This window comes from Anguilla rostrata, chromosome 6 (assembly GCF_018555375.3).
Source record: "Anguilla rostrata isolate EN2019 chromosome 6, ASM1855537v3, whole genome shotgun sequence".
NCBI classification, from domain to species: Eukaryota; Metazoa; Chordata; class Actinopteri; order Anguilliformes; family Anguillidae; genus Anguilla; species Anguilla rostrata.
In genome coordinates this window covers 26,704,707-26,719,174 of record NC_057938.1, presented here as the reverse complement: position 1 = coordinate 26,719,174, position 14,468 = coordinate 26,704,707, and the positions used below count along the sequence as shown (strand labels likewise).

Genomic DNA, 14,468 nt, shown 5'->3' with positions numbered 1-14,468 from the left:
ATGCAGGATAATTTTCTATGGGGGAGAGATACGGAAAACTGTCACACTTTAAGCTGTCTGCTAAAATCTATTAGCTGGCTCAGTCTTCAATGAGCATGGAATAAATAATCACAGTTGTACATTTTACATACAAACCAGGGTGACAACAACAGAAGCATAATCATACAAGCTATTACAAAATAAAATTTGTTAAAAATAGTTTTAAAAACACCAAAAACTTTATGATTTCACAATGTGTCTTGTTTCATGCATTTCTTATGGGAAAAATAGTCCACTTAATATTTAAGAAACAAAAATGCAGTGCATTAACAGTATCTAGATGGGATCTTTTTTCCAGCCATTTTACTACCATCCCCAATTCCAGGGGAGCAAAGGTAATGGGACAACTAGCTGCTCAGCTGTTTCTTGGCCAGCTGTGTCATTGCATCATTAGTTTATGCACAAGAAAACTAACAAAATGTTTTGAGTTGATTCTAGGTGTGGCATTTGCATTTGGAGTTTGCTGTGGTTGTCTCGCAACATGAGGACCAAGAAAGCGTTAATGACAGAAAAGCAGGCCATCATGAGGTTGAAAAATCTGGTGAGCTCAGCAATACCAAATGACCTGGTAGACCACGGAAGCATCACTCCACGCCGCTGGGGCGTGAATAATTACGAGGCAGCTATTAACCAGGGCTGGAATCTCGCCCAGACCTGCGTCTCGCGGCTACGCCATGGATGTATAAAGAGAAGGGCTACGCAAGATCACAAAACAAAAAGGCTGAAGTGTGTAGTGGCTTTAGTTTAGGCTATCTAGCTATGCAAAAGAAGAAAAAAAGGCGAAGGAGATGGTAAGTTTGCCCTTTAAATCAGAGTAGGAGATGGAGATTTTTGTCTGTACATTCGGCAAATGTGGAGTTTAGACGAGGGGGTCCACTTCCTCTTATTTCCGAATGTGTGCTAGGCATTTTGATGACTTGCTGAAACGAGTAGCACCATTCATCAAACATGCGGGAACTCAGAATTCCCATCTCTACAGGAGAGATTGGCATTGACTCTCCGTACAATAGCATGTGAAGTCTGCCCTCTGAACTCTCAACCATGACGTAACCAACCATGTGATATTTGGACCAATAGCTGAGAGGGGGAGGTCGGAGAACAAGAAAGAAGTTTTCCAAAAGTTCTCCCTGGTGGCCGTCGCACACTGCACCGTACGAACACACAACACCGTGTCTTTTTGTTCTTCAGTTGTTCTCATTGCTTCGTTTTGCTCAAAGTTCTACTTCTTACGAAGTATACTGCCTACTTTAGTCTCCGAGTCGTTGGTGCCTCTCTACTCACCTCTTCCCCTGGGCTGATCTCTTGGACAGCTCGCACCTCAGCGACAATCCCTTTGTATGTGACAATGACGTTTGGACAACAGCTGTGGTTCATTAGAGCAACACTTTAAAGGAGACAGTTGAGCAAGAGAGGGAGCAAGATCAAGCATGAGAGAGAGAGAGAGAGAGAGAGACCAAAAGAAAGGGAAAGAGGCACTGTAAACACCCTTATAGTGAACTGCAAAACTGCATCATTATACATCATCTGCATCATTATTACATCATTATAGCCACCATTGCACTCTAACAGGGCCCTTATTTAAATTCACACAAAACAAGCCTATCAGTTACAAAACTGTCATCTCACAACACTTCTTAATTGAACCATAAACAAAAAATATTTCCTTGTTCTAGCTAATGAAACTGCATGAAAACTGCTAAATGTCACAGGCTACTTCTTAAACAGCTCCTGTCAGCCAATAACCCCTGTATTGATTACTGCTCTAAGCACACTGACAGTTAGCAAATCTCAATCTAGTTTACACTGATTTTCTGTTTGACAGAGAGGCCAGGAGCTTGCATGGATGTATCTCTTTTTGCTTGGCTGTTTGGAAAAGCTACTTCCAAATGGGAATCAAATGGAAATGGAAAAAAATGCATCATCTACAAACCTTCAGTTATGTCCTAAGCAAGAATCAGACTCAGCGGAACATTTTACAAATTTACAATAAGGTAGTTATCATAATGGCGATAAGGGCTCTGGTCACTCGTTAACTCCAGTCAAATTGTATGTTCCTAGGTCCCTTAACCCATTGCCTATGGTCATGTCATAAATTACAGAAGTATTGATCTGAAATATGGTCTGAAATGGAAAAGGTATTTGACAAAGATTTGGAAATGGATCCAAGGTCATTGATTTTGGGCCTCCCAAGTGGAAATATTACTACTGTAGCTAGCAAAAGGTCATATAACATTCTTACTTTTGCTGCTAGAAAAAATATATTATTACAATGGACTACTGATAAGGGCCCTTCTGTTAAGGGCCGTTGTAAAGTTGTATTTGAGCTGGTTCCTTTGGAATATCTTACAAGTATTCTACACACCAAAACGGATCAGTTCTACAAAGTCTGGCAGCCCTATCTGAATTATCTCGGACCTGATTTTTCTTCCATTATTTTACAAGGAGTCTCCTGTAACTCTTGTAACCTGCGACTTACCTACAATATAGGCTATTTCCTGTAACCTCCTGTATATGTTTACTGACCTGAGCTGTTTTTTGTTTTTGTTTGTTTGTTTAATTATTGCTTATATGTTTGTATTATTGTTATTATTGTTCTTGTGGAAAAATAAGAAAATCCAATAAATATATTGTTGATATGTTCCACTCGTGTTTCACACATCGCCATTGCTTATTCTTGTTTGCGGATATTTGTACTTGTGACTTCAATGTGGTAATACTCAGTTGGCTGGGAGGGTGCCATATGTCAGCACTTGAATAAATTTGTATAAATAGATTAGAGGGAAGTGACTTGGATGAAACATGATTCTTACTCTGGAAACACCGCTGAGCCCAAATGGGAGAGTTCCTCATCTTCGATGGTGAACCCATTGCAGTTTACCTAAGGAGCACAAGCAAGAAGTTGATCATGACATGAAATCCCAAAGACATACAGGTAACACTTTGACGCTTCACTTATAATGCTTTCATGACAATGTCATAAGCACTTCATAATGCTTCAAGACATAAGTTACGTGCCATAAACCATCATAAGAAATTTTGACTTTGTGAAGACAGTTGTATGTCATATTTTTGAGTGACACGACGACATATACTGCGATATCATGTAACAAGTCATAAAAATGGTACTATACAACATGTCATATGCCATTTATGACAGCTGTCATAAAAGGCCTATTATGATAAGTGTCTCAATGACAATCATCATTTGTGCCGTGAAGGCTACTAATTGTTTCATGTAGAAAAAAACTGTATGCAGCAATGTGTCATAAACCCACCAGAAACAAAAGAGACACTATCCCAGCTGAATAGGATATCATTATTTTTGTCTTAGGATATGTTTTTTTTTCTTATTTCTCAGTCTCATTTCTCAATGGCTTCCTTGACTTTTTTTCAATGGCTTCCTTGACTTTCACTGGCACATCTCTGGTCCTCATGCAGATAAATGCCAATAACAGACTCCAGAGGCAATCAAAAGCCTAGAATCACAACTAGATACTGAAAGCTCTTATACCTGCACTAAGGAAGCAATTTAAACACACCTGACTAATCACAAACACCTGTGAAGCCATTTGTCCTAAATATTATGGTGCCCATGGGGGGGGGGGGGGGGGACGACGACTATGTGTAAAAAGTGTTTTCCTGAAACAAAAATGTATACAATTCCCTTTAACAAAATCTGTGAATCTGCACTTAAACCACATGTGCATTGTTAGATCACAAATCTAAAATTGTGGAGCATCAATCAATCAATCAATCAATTTTTATTTGTATAGCGCTTTTAACAAAGGAGCTTTGTAACAACAAAGAGTATAGAGCCAAATCAACAAAAAAAGAAAGAAAAAAGTCTGTCGTAAAACTTTATGGAGCTAACTATAGAAACTTGAAAGGGTAGGAGGGGCCAGGCAGTAAAGCCTCAGAAGTAACTCAAAATTGCCTCTACTGTATGACCAAATGACAAAAGTCATTAATAATAAAAGTAATCTAATAATTATTTTATGTCCCTAACTTATTTCCTAACATTTTTATTTCCGAAGGAATATACTTAAATCCTTATACCTTATAACACCAGTAAATACTTACAACTTTCATTAGCAGAAGTCTTTGTCAGAAACAGCAATAATTTGTAGGCCCATGTTTGTTTCATTGGTTTCTTTAGGATGTCATGTGACAAACGTTAGCATCTTCACTTCAGCTTGCTTGCTCACCATAACATATTTAAGTAGTGATCATAATAACTAGCTAGCGTGTTTCTTTAGCATGTGATGTGACGTATATGTTGCCATCTAGTAACATGCCACATCATCACATTCAAAAGAAACAAATTAAACAAACATACAAATTACCATTTCTGACACAGCATACAGATATTGAGTTGTAAGTATACCGGCTACTACAAACATAGACATGCCTTGATTCAGCATCCCAGAGTGTTCCTCCCGTCTAATGGTATGGATCCACTTTTTTCTCCTCATTGGCCCAGTCTTTTAGCACGGGAGGGACATAAAACTCAAAATCAGTGTTCTTTGCTTTTATTTTTATTCGTACAGACCACCATACAACTTTTCAAATTTTTTATAATCTTGATAATCCACTGACTGCTCATACTAACTATATGGAGCGCCACCAATTGTTTTCGCCCACTGTAAGGACGATTTAACAGCCGAACAAGACCGGGTTAAAACCTAGTATATGGCTGGACCTAACACACATGATCCGGCCGACCAATGGTGTAACTTCATCACTCATTCAGTCACTCAGTCACAGACATTCGCGTTTGTAGGGCTGGCCCCGCTGTTGCGGTCCAGCCGAAAAATGTGTAGCATTTACTGTACATTTGCCTAAGAAATGTAACATATTTTCACAATCTGCTTTTCAAGAGAAACATAATAATCTTTTTTTTTTGTTTGCCTTTAAAAGTCTAATGTTCCCCATCCACTTTCATGAGGAGCTCCATGGCGGCATGACAATCCAAATTAAAATGCTCCCTTCTGTTCTTCCCTCCAATGGAGTTAGCCCTCCAATGATGTATCATATGATGTTTATGCAAGGGTGCCTTGAACACCCTCATGTTTATTCTTCCACACTTCAACATTGGTCAGCAGCTAAAAGGAAGTGAACTGATAGATGTGAATATTTTTCGTACTTAGTGTACACTAGATACTACATAATAACCCAAGTTAAAGACTGCAGCCTTGCTGTAGCTTGAGCTCTACAAGAGAGCTTGAGCTATGCGTGCCATTTATCATAAGCTCTTGTGTGGGGTAGCTCCGCTGTTCGGATTGCTATCTTTATCAATTTTATACTCAATTATTAGCCCTTTATCAATAGCATTAACTAAATAACTGCTGTTGATTTCACATGTTTAAAGTTGAAGGTATTGGGCATTTGTTGTTGAAACTGTCAATCAATCCTGTCATACATGAATGAAGAAGGGAACTAAACAGCAACACTATGGGTGCTTCATGGAATGTATGGAATGTGCTATATAAATAAAGCATGATTGACTGATTGATTGAGACTGATTGAACATTTATGGATATTACGCCAATTCATCTGAAGTGTTTGGCATTGCTGATGTTTTCTTTTTCAATTCAGTCTTCAGCCCTAAAGCGTTCTACATTGGATGCTGTGACGCGCCTACATTACACATCTAATTACACCACATGATACAGTGTATACAACTTTTTCTTTTTTCCCCAGTGATGGATGGAGATGGGTTCAGCGACCTGATGCAGTCCCACAGGCGGAAGCGGCAGGTGAGTGCCAATGAGCTCAAGCTCATTGCAAACCAACTCATTGTTTTCTAGCCCTACAATAGATTGGCGACCTGTCCAAGGTGCATTCCTGCCTCCCGCACAATGCATGCTGGGATAGGCTCCAGCACCCCCCGGACCCTGATCAGGATAAGCAGGTATAGGTAACGAATGGATGGAATTGTTTTCTAAATATCCATTCACATAAATTTAAGACTCACTTTTTAACCATGATACACAATTGTTCCCATTAAGTCCATCACACTCCTAATAAACCCAGTTGATAAGAATGTCTTGAAAACCCTAACTACATACAGTTGACATATAACAAACAGCAGTGTTTCCTTTTCAAATATGAAATGTCTAAAACAAAAACCAAAAAAGTTTGTGTTCACGCATGCTTACTGTAAGGCATGTAACATTAATCAAGAAGGCAATACTACAAGGATCTCTGCACTAACTGGGCAATCAATAAGTCATGAATAATCATGAAACATGTAAGATGAGATCTAAACTAAGTGCTAGTCACAGTATGTGTTACTAGTGTTTAACTTGTACCATGAGTGTGACTGCAATCTGAGAAACATTCATATCTGACAAAAGGCAGGCTTAGTTTTTTTAGTCTGCATGATCAGCTATCAGTCCTTTAATTTCACAGTATGCATAATCAGTACCGGCAAAAGAAAGTATCAGAAAAAAATTAATCTAAAGATTTTGGCGTAAATTTCAAAATGCTCACCATGAGATTAAAAGTAGAGTACATTGTGTAGGTAAGTGGGAAAAAAGCAGATACAAACTGACACAAAAATGTGGAAATTATTCCATGGGGTGTACACTTTCTACTGTACATTTCATCATTACAATGTATTTTACAAATTAAATAAAACTTTAAAAAATATAATAAGCTGAAATAAATGTAAAATCTTTTCTATCAATTTGGGGGTAAGCTTATTTGGAACACCTATTGACTTAATTATTGTGCCAGAAACCTATTAAACCAAGTCTGGATGTTTTACATATTCCATATTTTGTCATCTCAAATACTAAAAAGTTCATGAATCAAGTATATAAAAATTCAAACTAGATCAATCTTTCATTTTTACTCAATTTTGTAGACAAAAAATGTGACAATATGTAAAAAATGTCTTAACTTTTGAGTGGGCCTTAATAGGTAAGTACTGTACATAAGTGACAGTACTTGAAGCATCTGTGATTAGTTTATTAGTATCCACTGGGTTGCCCAATAATACATCAGCTCAACACATTTGTGGAGCCAGTATTGTGTGCCTTTTCTGTTCAGTGAAGTATTCACATATTTGTTTCAACATGCATGTTTTTTCACATCTGACTGGGTATCTGAATGGTTACATAAACCCTTAAATTCCCAGCACACTTTGATGTTGTCAGTTTGACTGTGCATATGAAAATTGAGTTCTCATTTGACAACCCAATTAAAAAGAACTAAAAGATAAAAGTTAAGGCTTTTATTTTTCATGTTACAAATTCACAGTGCTAAATATGTACACAGGCAGTTCAGGTCACAGTACCTGGCTCAAGGATACAAGTGACCTACAGACACTTAATTATATTGTGATTTTTTTAAAATAGCAGCACAAAACAAAAATGAAAAAATCTATTTTCAGAGTCTTGCATTTCAACACTGCAGGATGCATTTTCCAAGTGCATTTCCCTCAGGCTCCAAAAATAGATATTTTGGCTTACTCATAGGAAAACATTTCTAAACATTACTCTTTATATCATAATATGTCATTTCACAGAAGCTGACGTATATTAAGCATAATGTCCTGACATCATAAAAACCTTGTAAACCAGCTTGTACTCAATCTAATTCCCTGTGACTTGCTGGAGAACAGTTTACCCGGGTGAGGCTGTGACATCATGCGTCATCAAACAATCCAGATTTTTTTTGTTCCCCCTACTTGAGGACAAAATGCTAATTAAATCCTACTCAAATATATGCATACCTGTTTAATTTGGCACCCTACAGATTTTTACATGTGTTTCAATAATCCAGAAAACACCCAGGCTTATCAACAGAATCCTGACCCTTGCCTGTTATATTTGGAAATATCTTGCCTGAACAGCTTTCCCACACTAGTGAGTCACAGGTTTACAGTAAATGATTCTGAACTGTAGAAGACAGCAATGACTTATGTTGTATAAGGAAGTGGGTCTGCCCAGAAGACTGATTCTGTGGCCAACAAAAAAATCCTGCACAGGTTATGCAATTTTGGTCTTAATAGCCAGCACTGCATCTAAAAAAAAATTGAAGGCTAAAATAAATTTAGTGTTAGTGTAGTACATATCGATGAAAGTGTATTACTTAAGGAACATCATAGTTCTCGGATGTGTTGATTCTTAAATTTCTTAAATGACGGTTCTTTGATTATTAATAGCATCTTCGACATTCTTTGATAGCAGGGTTTCCCCCCAGGTATTAATAGTGGTTGTAGACTGTGGGAAATAAAAAATAAAAAACAACAAAAAAGAGAACACAAAAACTAAATATGTTTCTGAATCAGGCGAGTTTCACATCATTGTTTCAAAATGCAATTGCATGGGCCCCCTGCCCTCAGAGTGCACCAGAAAGCGGAATTTCACTAATAAAATTGTACAAATGTTCCTATATTTCACTTTCCTCAAACGGACAATACATATGAATATAAGGCAATTCAGTATCAGTTAAATGTTAGTTCAGTCTGCAGAAAGGTAATTTACACACAAACATCAGGAGGCATTCCAGTAGACAGAGTTGTCAATGCATGGAACAGCTTGCCAGGTGATATGGCAGAAGCAAAGGTTATTTTTGCCTTTACATATATGTTATTTTCATATTTTGTAGTTGTCAACAGAGCGACAAAGCCAATTTCGTGGAAATGTTCAATTAGAATGTCACCCATTGGTGTGAACGTTAGCTTACTTGAGCCAGGAGTACTGTGAGGGTGGCATGATCAGGAAAATCCAGGTGTTTGGAATAGAAGTAATGGAGAGCCGCTATGTCCGTCTGGTTCATCTCTCGCTTCTCATTGTCCAGTTCATTTAGATCTGCAAAACAAGGGGACAAGTATAGCAGGTTTGACTGAACTTTCTTATTCTGATCACAATCCATAGCTTCTAACTGAAAATCATGTCCTAACAATGTCCCTGACTCACTGTGGTCATTAAAGGTCCCATGCCACTTATTGTTACCGGGACACCCATCCCTCAGTGTCACTGGTTCAATAATTTCCTCTCTACCTCAGCTGATGTGTGGTACTGTGCTGTTCCGGCACAGAATTACTGTTGTGCATCACCCAGATGGGTACTACACACTGATGGTGGTTGAAATGAGTTTCTCCCCTTCACTACATAAATGTAATCCCTTAAACGTGAGTGATGGAACAAAAAACTAGAACAGCCTGACCACACTAAGTATATCTCTCTCACAAAAGGGGGGATGGTCATTGGATCTTTTCCCCAGAATTATCCTGAATCTGGGTCACTTCTGTTATTGGAGCCCTGGGTGCTTTTGATTCCTTTGTGTCACACCCTGAGTGCTCAATGTTATTTCAGTTGCTGCTGTTCTCACAGACTGACGTGAGATGTGAGGGACATGTGACAGGTGCAATGGAGGACAGGCCATTGAACTCCCGGTGTAAATCTTTTTCGCTGCGAGAAGGCAGCTGAGCTGTCAAAACCACAGTGGGGTGTGAAGTGTGAACAGGCTTGTAAAATTAGTCCACCACTTTCCTAACAACTTCTAAATAAATGTAACCATGTATTTTTTGTGAATGCAACAGCACTGATCATACAGTAAAGAGCAAAGTGGTGAGGATGAATGAGGGAGAAAAAGGTCAAATTCAATGTGAATTCCGACGCTGGACTATCTTTTGCTCTAGGAAGTATTAGCATTAAAATAAGCAGCCAATAGTAATTACGGTCATACTCTGAAAACCACGCCCACCGAAGGGGAAAACAATCGGTGCCACAATATGCAACCAAGGGCTGAAACGCTAACAAAATGCCTGTAGCTAGCTAAAAACATTAGATTTAAGCATGTCAAAGTATTATTTTAGCACCCTATGTCTACCTGTGTTAGTCTAGCTCAAGCTTGCTACTTCAGTGTAGCGATGTTATAACGGTCTCTGAAAAACGGTATTTGCCTTGGGCTCGGGGGGCTTCTGGTGAAACTGATGCAGAAATTAACCGTAAACATGGCAGCTAGAATTTAGCTAACGTTAGCTACTTATTACCTGCAATTTTATTAACGCTAGCTAAGTAGCTATCATTTTAGCTTCCCCTTCTTAGCCATCTACAAGCTTCTTGAAACAACGTCGCTAGCCAACTCCAACTTATTTCGAATAACAGTAACATACTGTAGCCTGTTGCTAGCTTGCTAGCTGACACGCCACTAGACTCCAATGTTAGGGCAGGTTTTTCGGTTCGGCAGCTTATAAAAACTTAATTCTGGGTTCTTTACCCAGTTGGTAGTGCATCCCACCACATACCAGCTTTTAGGCATTTTTCTGTTGTTTGCTAGCAGACGAAAGTGACAAGGAGGCACCTTCACGCAATACAAAGTCAATGGAGAGCACAGCCAGTCAGGTGCTCAGAGCCCCATGATACATGGAATCTGCCACTAAATCAACCTTTTTATTTTTTAACTCACCACCACTGCCTGGCTTGGAAGCTTCTGGTCTGGATGGTTCTGGATTTTGTACTGTCACTTCCAAGAAAATGCAGGTACTGCTCATTGCCATTTTCTCAGTCACTTAACTCTTCTTTTTCCACCAATACTTTAGTTTCATTGACCAAGCATCCACACTTGGTTAGGACACCGGTGCGTTCACCTATCAGACTAAAATGTCAGTCCAGAATCAGTTAAATATCAGTCTAAAATATTAGTTTAAAAATGTGACCTCTAACAGAATCGTTTGTCATACTATAGAACTACAGAGCATTAGCATAAGTTGATCTGACTAATTGAAAGTCCTGGAATGTCAATGTGGTACATTTATCCTTCATGGTATACATAGTCATTTCTGACTTGTTGAGGTTAAATCATCCTTCAGAAGAGGCTGGAACAAAAAAACAAACAAAAGACCATATGCAGTAGGTCCTCAGAATTGAGTTGGAAAACCCCTGCTTAAAAGGCATACTATGCAGGATTTTTTAGACTTGAATTTACAATCAAAGAAGTCTCCTACTTTGTCTTCAATCCCACCCACTCACCCTGAGGTCAGGTCGAGTACCCGACCGAGGCACTGACATACAAATTCATTAGAAACTACTAGTAAATTACTCCCATTAATTACTCAGACCAGACACGATCCAGACATGTACAAATTATTTGAAAACCGGACACGGTGCAAAACTGAACATCTGGCAACCCTAACTGGATAGCTTGAGATAACTTTACTGACAGGTACAACAGACAACAAGCCAACTCTACATTGCTTTTCATCCCTTTGGCAAACTTCAGCTGACACTATCAAGGGAAAGTAATTCCAAGGCTAAATCTAACTCTTGAATGAGCCCTGTCTGCTTTGCTTCGCAGTATCTGGGCCATTTCAGCGGGAAGCTTGCTAGCAACAAACACTTTGCTGATCCAAAACCACAGCCTCTGTAGCCACCCCCACCCATCCCCACACAAAAAAGATTGCCATGCCCAAAAACGTCCTGATTGTCTGTCAATTCCTGCCATGGCTTCTCAAACAATTTCTATACTGACAGTCACTCAGTCAGTCTCACTTTGTATTTCAGCTTGCCTGAAGTACATCTCATGCTAGACGGAGGACCAATAGCTTAAGCTGAACATGGCTAAGTCCGAGCCATATGTTTCCTCCATGTCCTCACTGCTGCTGGATATCTCAAAGATTTTCATTAAAATAAATGTCTATTAAGTCACTATATATTGCTGAATTAGGTAACACAATGGTGATTGAGCCTACTATTATTATATTAATTTATATTGTTATTATTATTATAATTTATGATTAAAGAACTGGGTGTCTGTGGCGACATTCCCGGGAAAAAAATCACAAGCGGCGCACAGTTAGCGACGCGTTTTCCACCACCCATCAGTGGTTGGTCCGCCAGAGAGGGTAAGCGGAGCTAATGCAACAGGCTCTCTCTTCAACTCACTTGTGAGTGCGAGAGGCGTAATGTTTTTTTCCGGTGTCTGCTAGTGTTATGGAATCCTAAAAAGTTTTTGTGTAACAGGAGCGGTCATTATTTGTTGATGTAGATTTTGTATTACATTTGATGACAATGTAACATTACTAAATTACATAGTTATTTGCACAGCTAACGCTAGCTACCGGACCATTTCAAGAAAGGCAACATTAGTTTAGACAATGTTGTGCACAGTCAGTAGCCATCTCTCATATCAGGTAACATTGCGTTAGCTAGCTAGCTAATGTAATTAACATAATCTAGCCTAATGTCTGCTAACAATTTTTTTTTTTTTAATGGTAGCTAACATTATTTACATTATTTACAATATTAACATATTTACATTGCCATCAAGTTCATCAATATATGATAATATACACAGAGCATTAACCTTGGGGTATAGGTGGAGCAGAGCCAGGTCTGATTTCTGTGTAAAAATGTCAAGCCGGAGAAAACTAAATAAAAAAAATACAGCAGTATGGATTAGCGTTGTTATTTTATTACGCTTCCTCATATGCTCCTTCAGCCTTGATGCCTTTTTTGATTAAATATCCTTTGTTTTTGTTTTATTCTTCTTGTTCTGATTGCTAATTTAACACCCAGCTCAGCTTTATTCTCTAACAGTTTAGCTAGCAAAACCAGAAACACCAGGGGTAACATTTTGCAAGGCAGTTGTTTCAGAAATATCACACAACAATCATTCACGAGAAAGACAATGTTTATTGTGCACGAGATACATAATTGTACGAGCCACAGCGAATCCCGCAGATTTTTCTCTGCAGTGTAAAGATGTTCATACCGGGCAAAAGGTGGATAAAGAACATTTGTGGAAATTGATCATCACTAATTCTACCCCAGGTCCGCTACAGCATTTTAACCCGGCTCGGCAGTGTAAAGACAGCTTAAGTTAGCCTAATGTTAGACAATGAATGAGTATGTACATAAAGTTACTTTTCTAACCATTTTTATTCAGTAAATAGTAAGTGTTATAGTTACCGTGGCCCAGGTGCCAGCTGACTGATGTCACACACAGGCGACACTGTTTGGAAGTTGGGAAATGAGGTCCAAAAACACACCTGCAATTACCGCTTCTCGCCATTGGTACCGCCAGAGAGAACAAAACGGAAATCTACGAGATTACTACGAGATACACACAATTTACCAGTCGGTTTTCTTGCATTGCTGTGGTTGCACTTCAATGAAAACAAAGCCTTTGCACATAGGTTTAACAATCCTATTAAATAGCCACAACAATTGGATCTCTTCATCTCAAAACACAGTTTGTTAGGTCTTGAGAACTCAACACACTCTGACCTTAAAGTTTAGGAACAGCACTGTAGCAACAACAGGCACATCAGGGACATTCCAGTAAAGAATTGCGCTGATAAGGCAAGTTTGAGGGTGATTCTCTGATTTTGTTTGAATCATCAGTTTAAATTTCCACCACCACTGTAATCCTGCTTTCAACAAGTTGACACAATTGGTTAAATACTATTGCTAACATCCTGGGAGGATTTAATGCTCAGTGTTGCACTGCTTGTGCCGGGCAGAGGCATAAACCTGGCAGGGGAGGTAGCTAGTAGCTCTCCATCTCTCCCAAAACCACATAGCAGATTTAGAATTAGTCATACTTACGAGCCTCAAACTCCCTCACCAACAGCAGCTTCTCCGATGCACTCCTCTCTGCCTGCATTTTCTGTAAACCGAAAAAGGATTATTTGTCAAAAATACTGTGAAACACTTTCCCCAAAAATATCTAGCATCGCATGTCACTAAATTAAAGATAATTAATCCTATTAATTAAATTGTATATGAATTTAATTTCAGAAAATGACATGCATATCTCTTTAATATGTTATTCAACAGACATGTGACATACATGTATATCAAAAAAGCTTAATAAATGTATATAATATTTAGCCTAATACAATATAATGAAAAAGCATTATGCATGCATTTACCAAACCCCTTTGTGTGAAAAGGCACCAGGTGTCATGTATATTTCATATATTTGATGTTCTGTAAATATAATTAAAGGCTCTCTCAAACATTACAAATTTAGTTTATAGGATGATACTGATTGATTTTAGAAACCATTCTTTGTTGTATCCATATGTTAAGTATGTCCTGAATCCGCTCTGTTGGAAGTGGGCAGACTGTCAAGTGTCATCACAGGGAGAACCCTGTTCCTATTTTGGGGAGGAGCAGCTTGGGAAGAGTCTGTTCAATCTTCCCCCATGTGTGTTGCTGTTGGAGCTATCTCATGATATTACACATTATAAATGGAGAATAACTGCTTCTCTGGCAAGCTAACAAGCTACCTGTTTGCAGCATCGAGCATACATCTTGTTTTATTTTATGCACCTCTTGTACAGTTAATAGTGTACTGAATGCATATTCACCTCTGGATGCCTAACTAAAGTAGCAGCAAGCCATTTTGTCATCTTTGACCTATGATCTAATTATTTAATATAACTGCAACTGAAAAACAAACTTGCACAG

At 38.6% G+C, this 14,468-nt stretch overlaps 1 protein-coding gene across 1 annotated transcript in view; it reads right to left on the bottom strand.

Annotated features, from left to right (window-relative positions):
- The window catches only part of smyd2a (SET and MYND domain containing 2a), a 43,308-nt gene that overhangs the window by 10,266 nt on the left and 18,574 nt on the right, over positions 1-14,468 (bottom strand). The window contains exons 4-7 of the mRNA XM_064339263.1: positions 13,602-13,662; positions 8,734-8,858; positions 2,850-2,917; positions 1,321-1,423 (exon numbers count right to left, since the gene is read on the bottom strand). Coding sequence (XP_064195333.1) covers positions 1,321-1,423; positions 2,850-2,917; positions 8,734-8,858; positions 13,602-13,662 — 357 coding nt within the window. The remainder of the gene's footprint in view (positions 1-1,320; positions 1,424-2,849; positions 2,918-8,733; positions 8,859-13,601; positions 13,663-14,468) is intronic.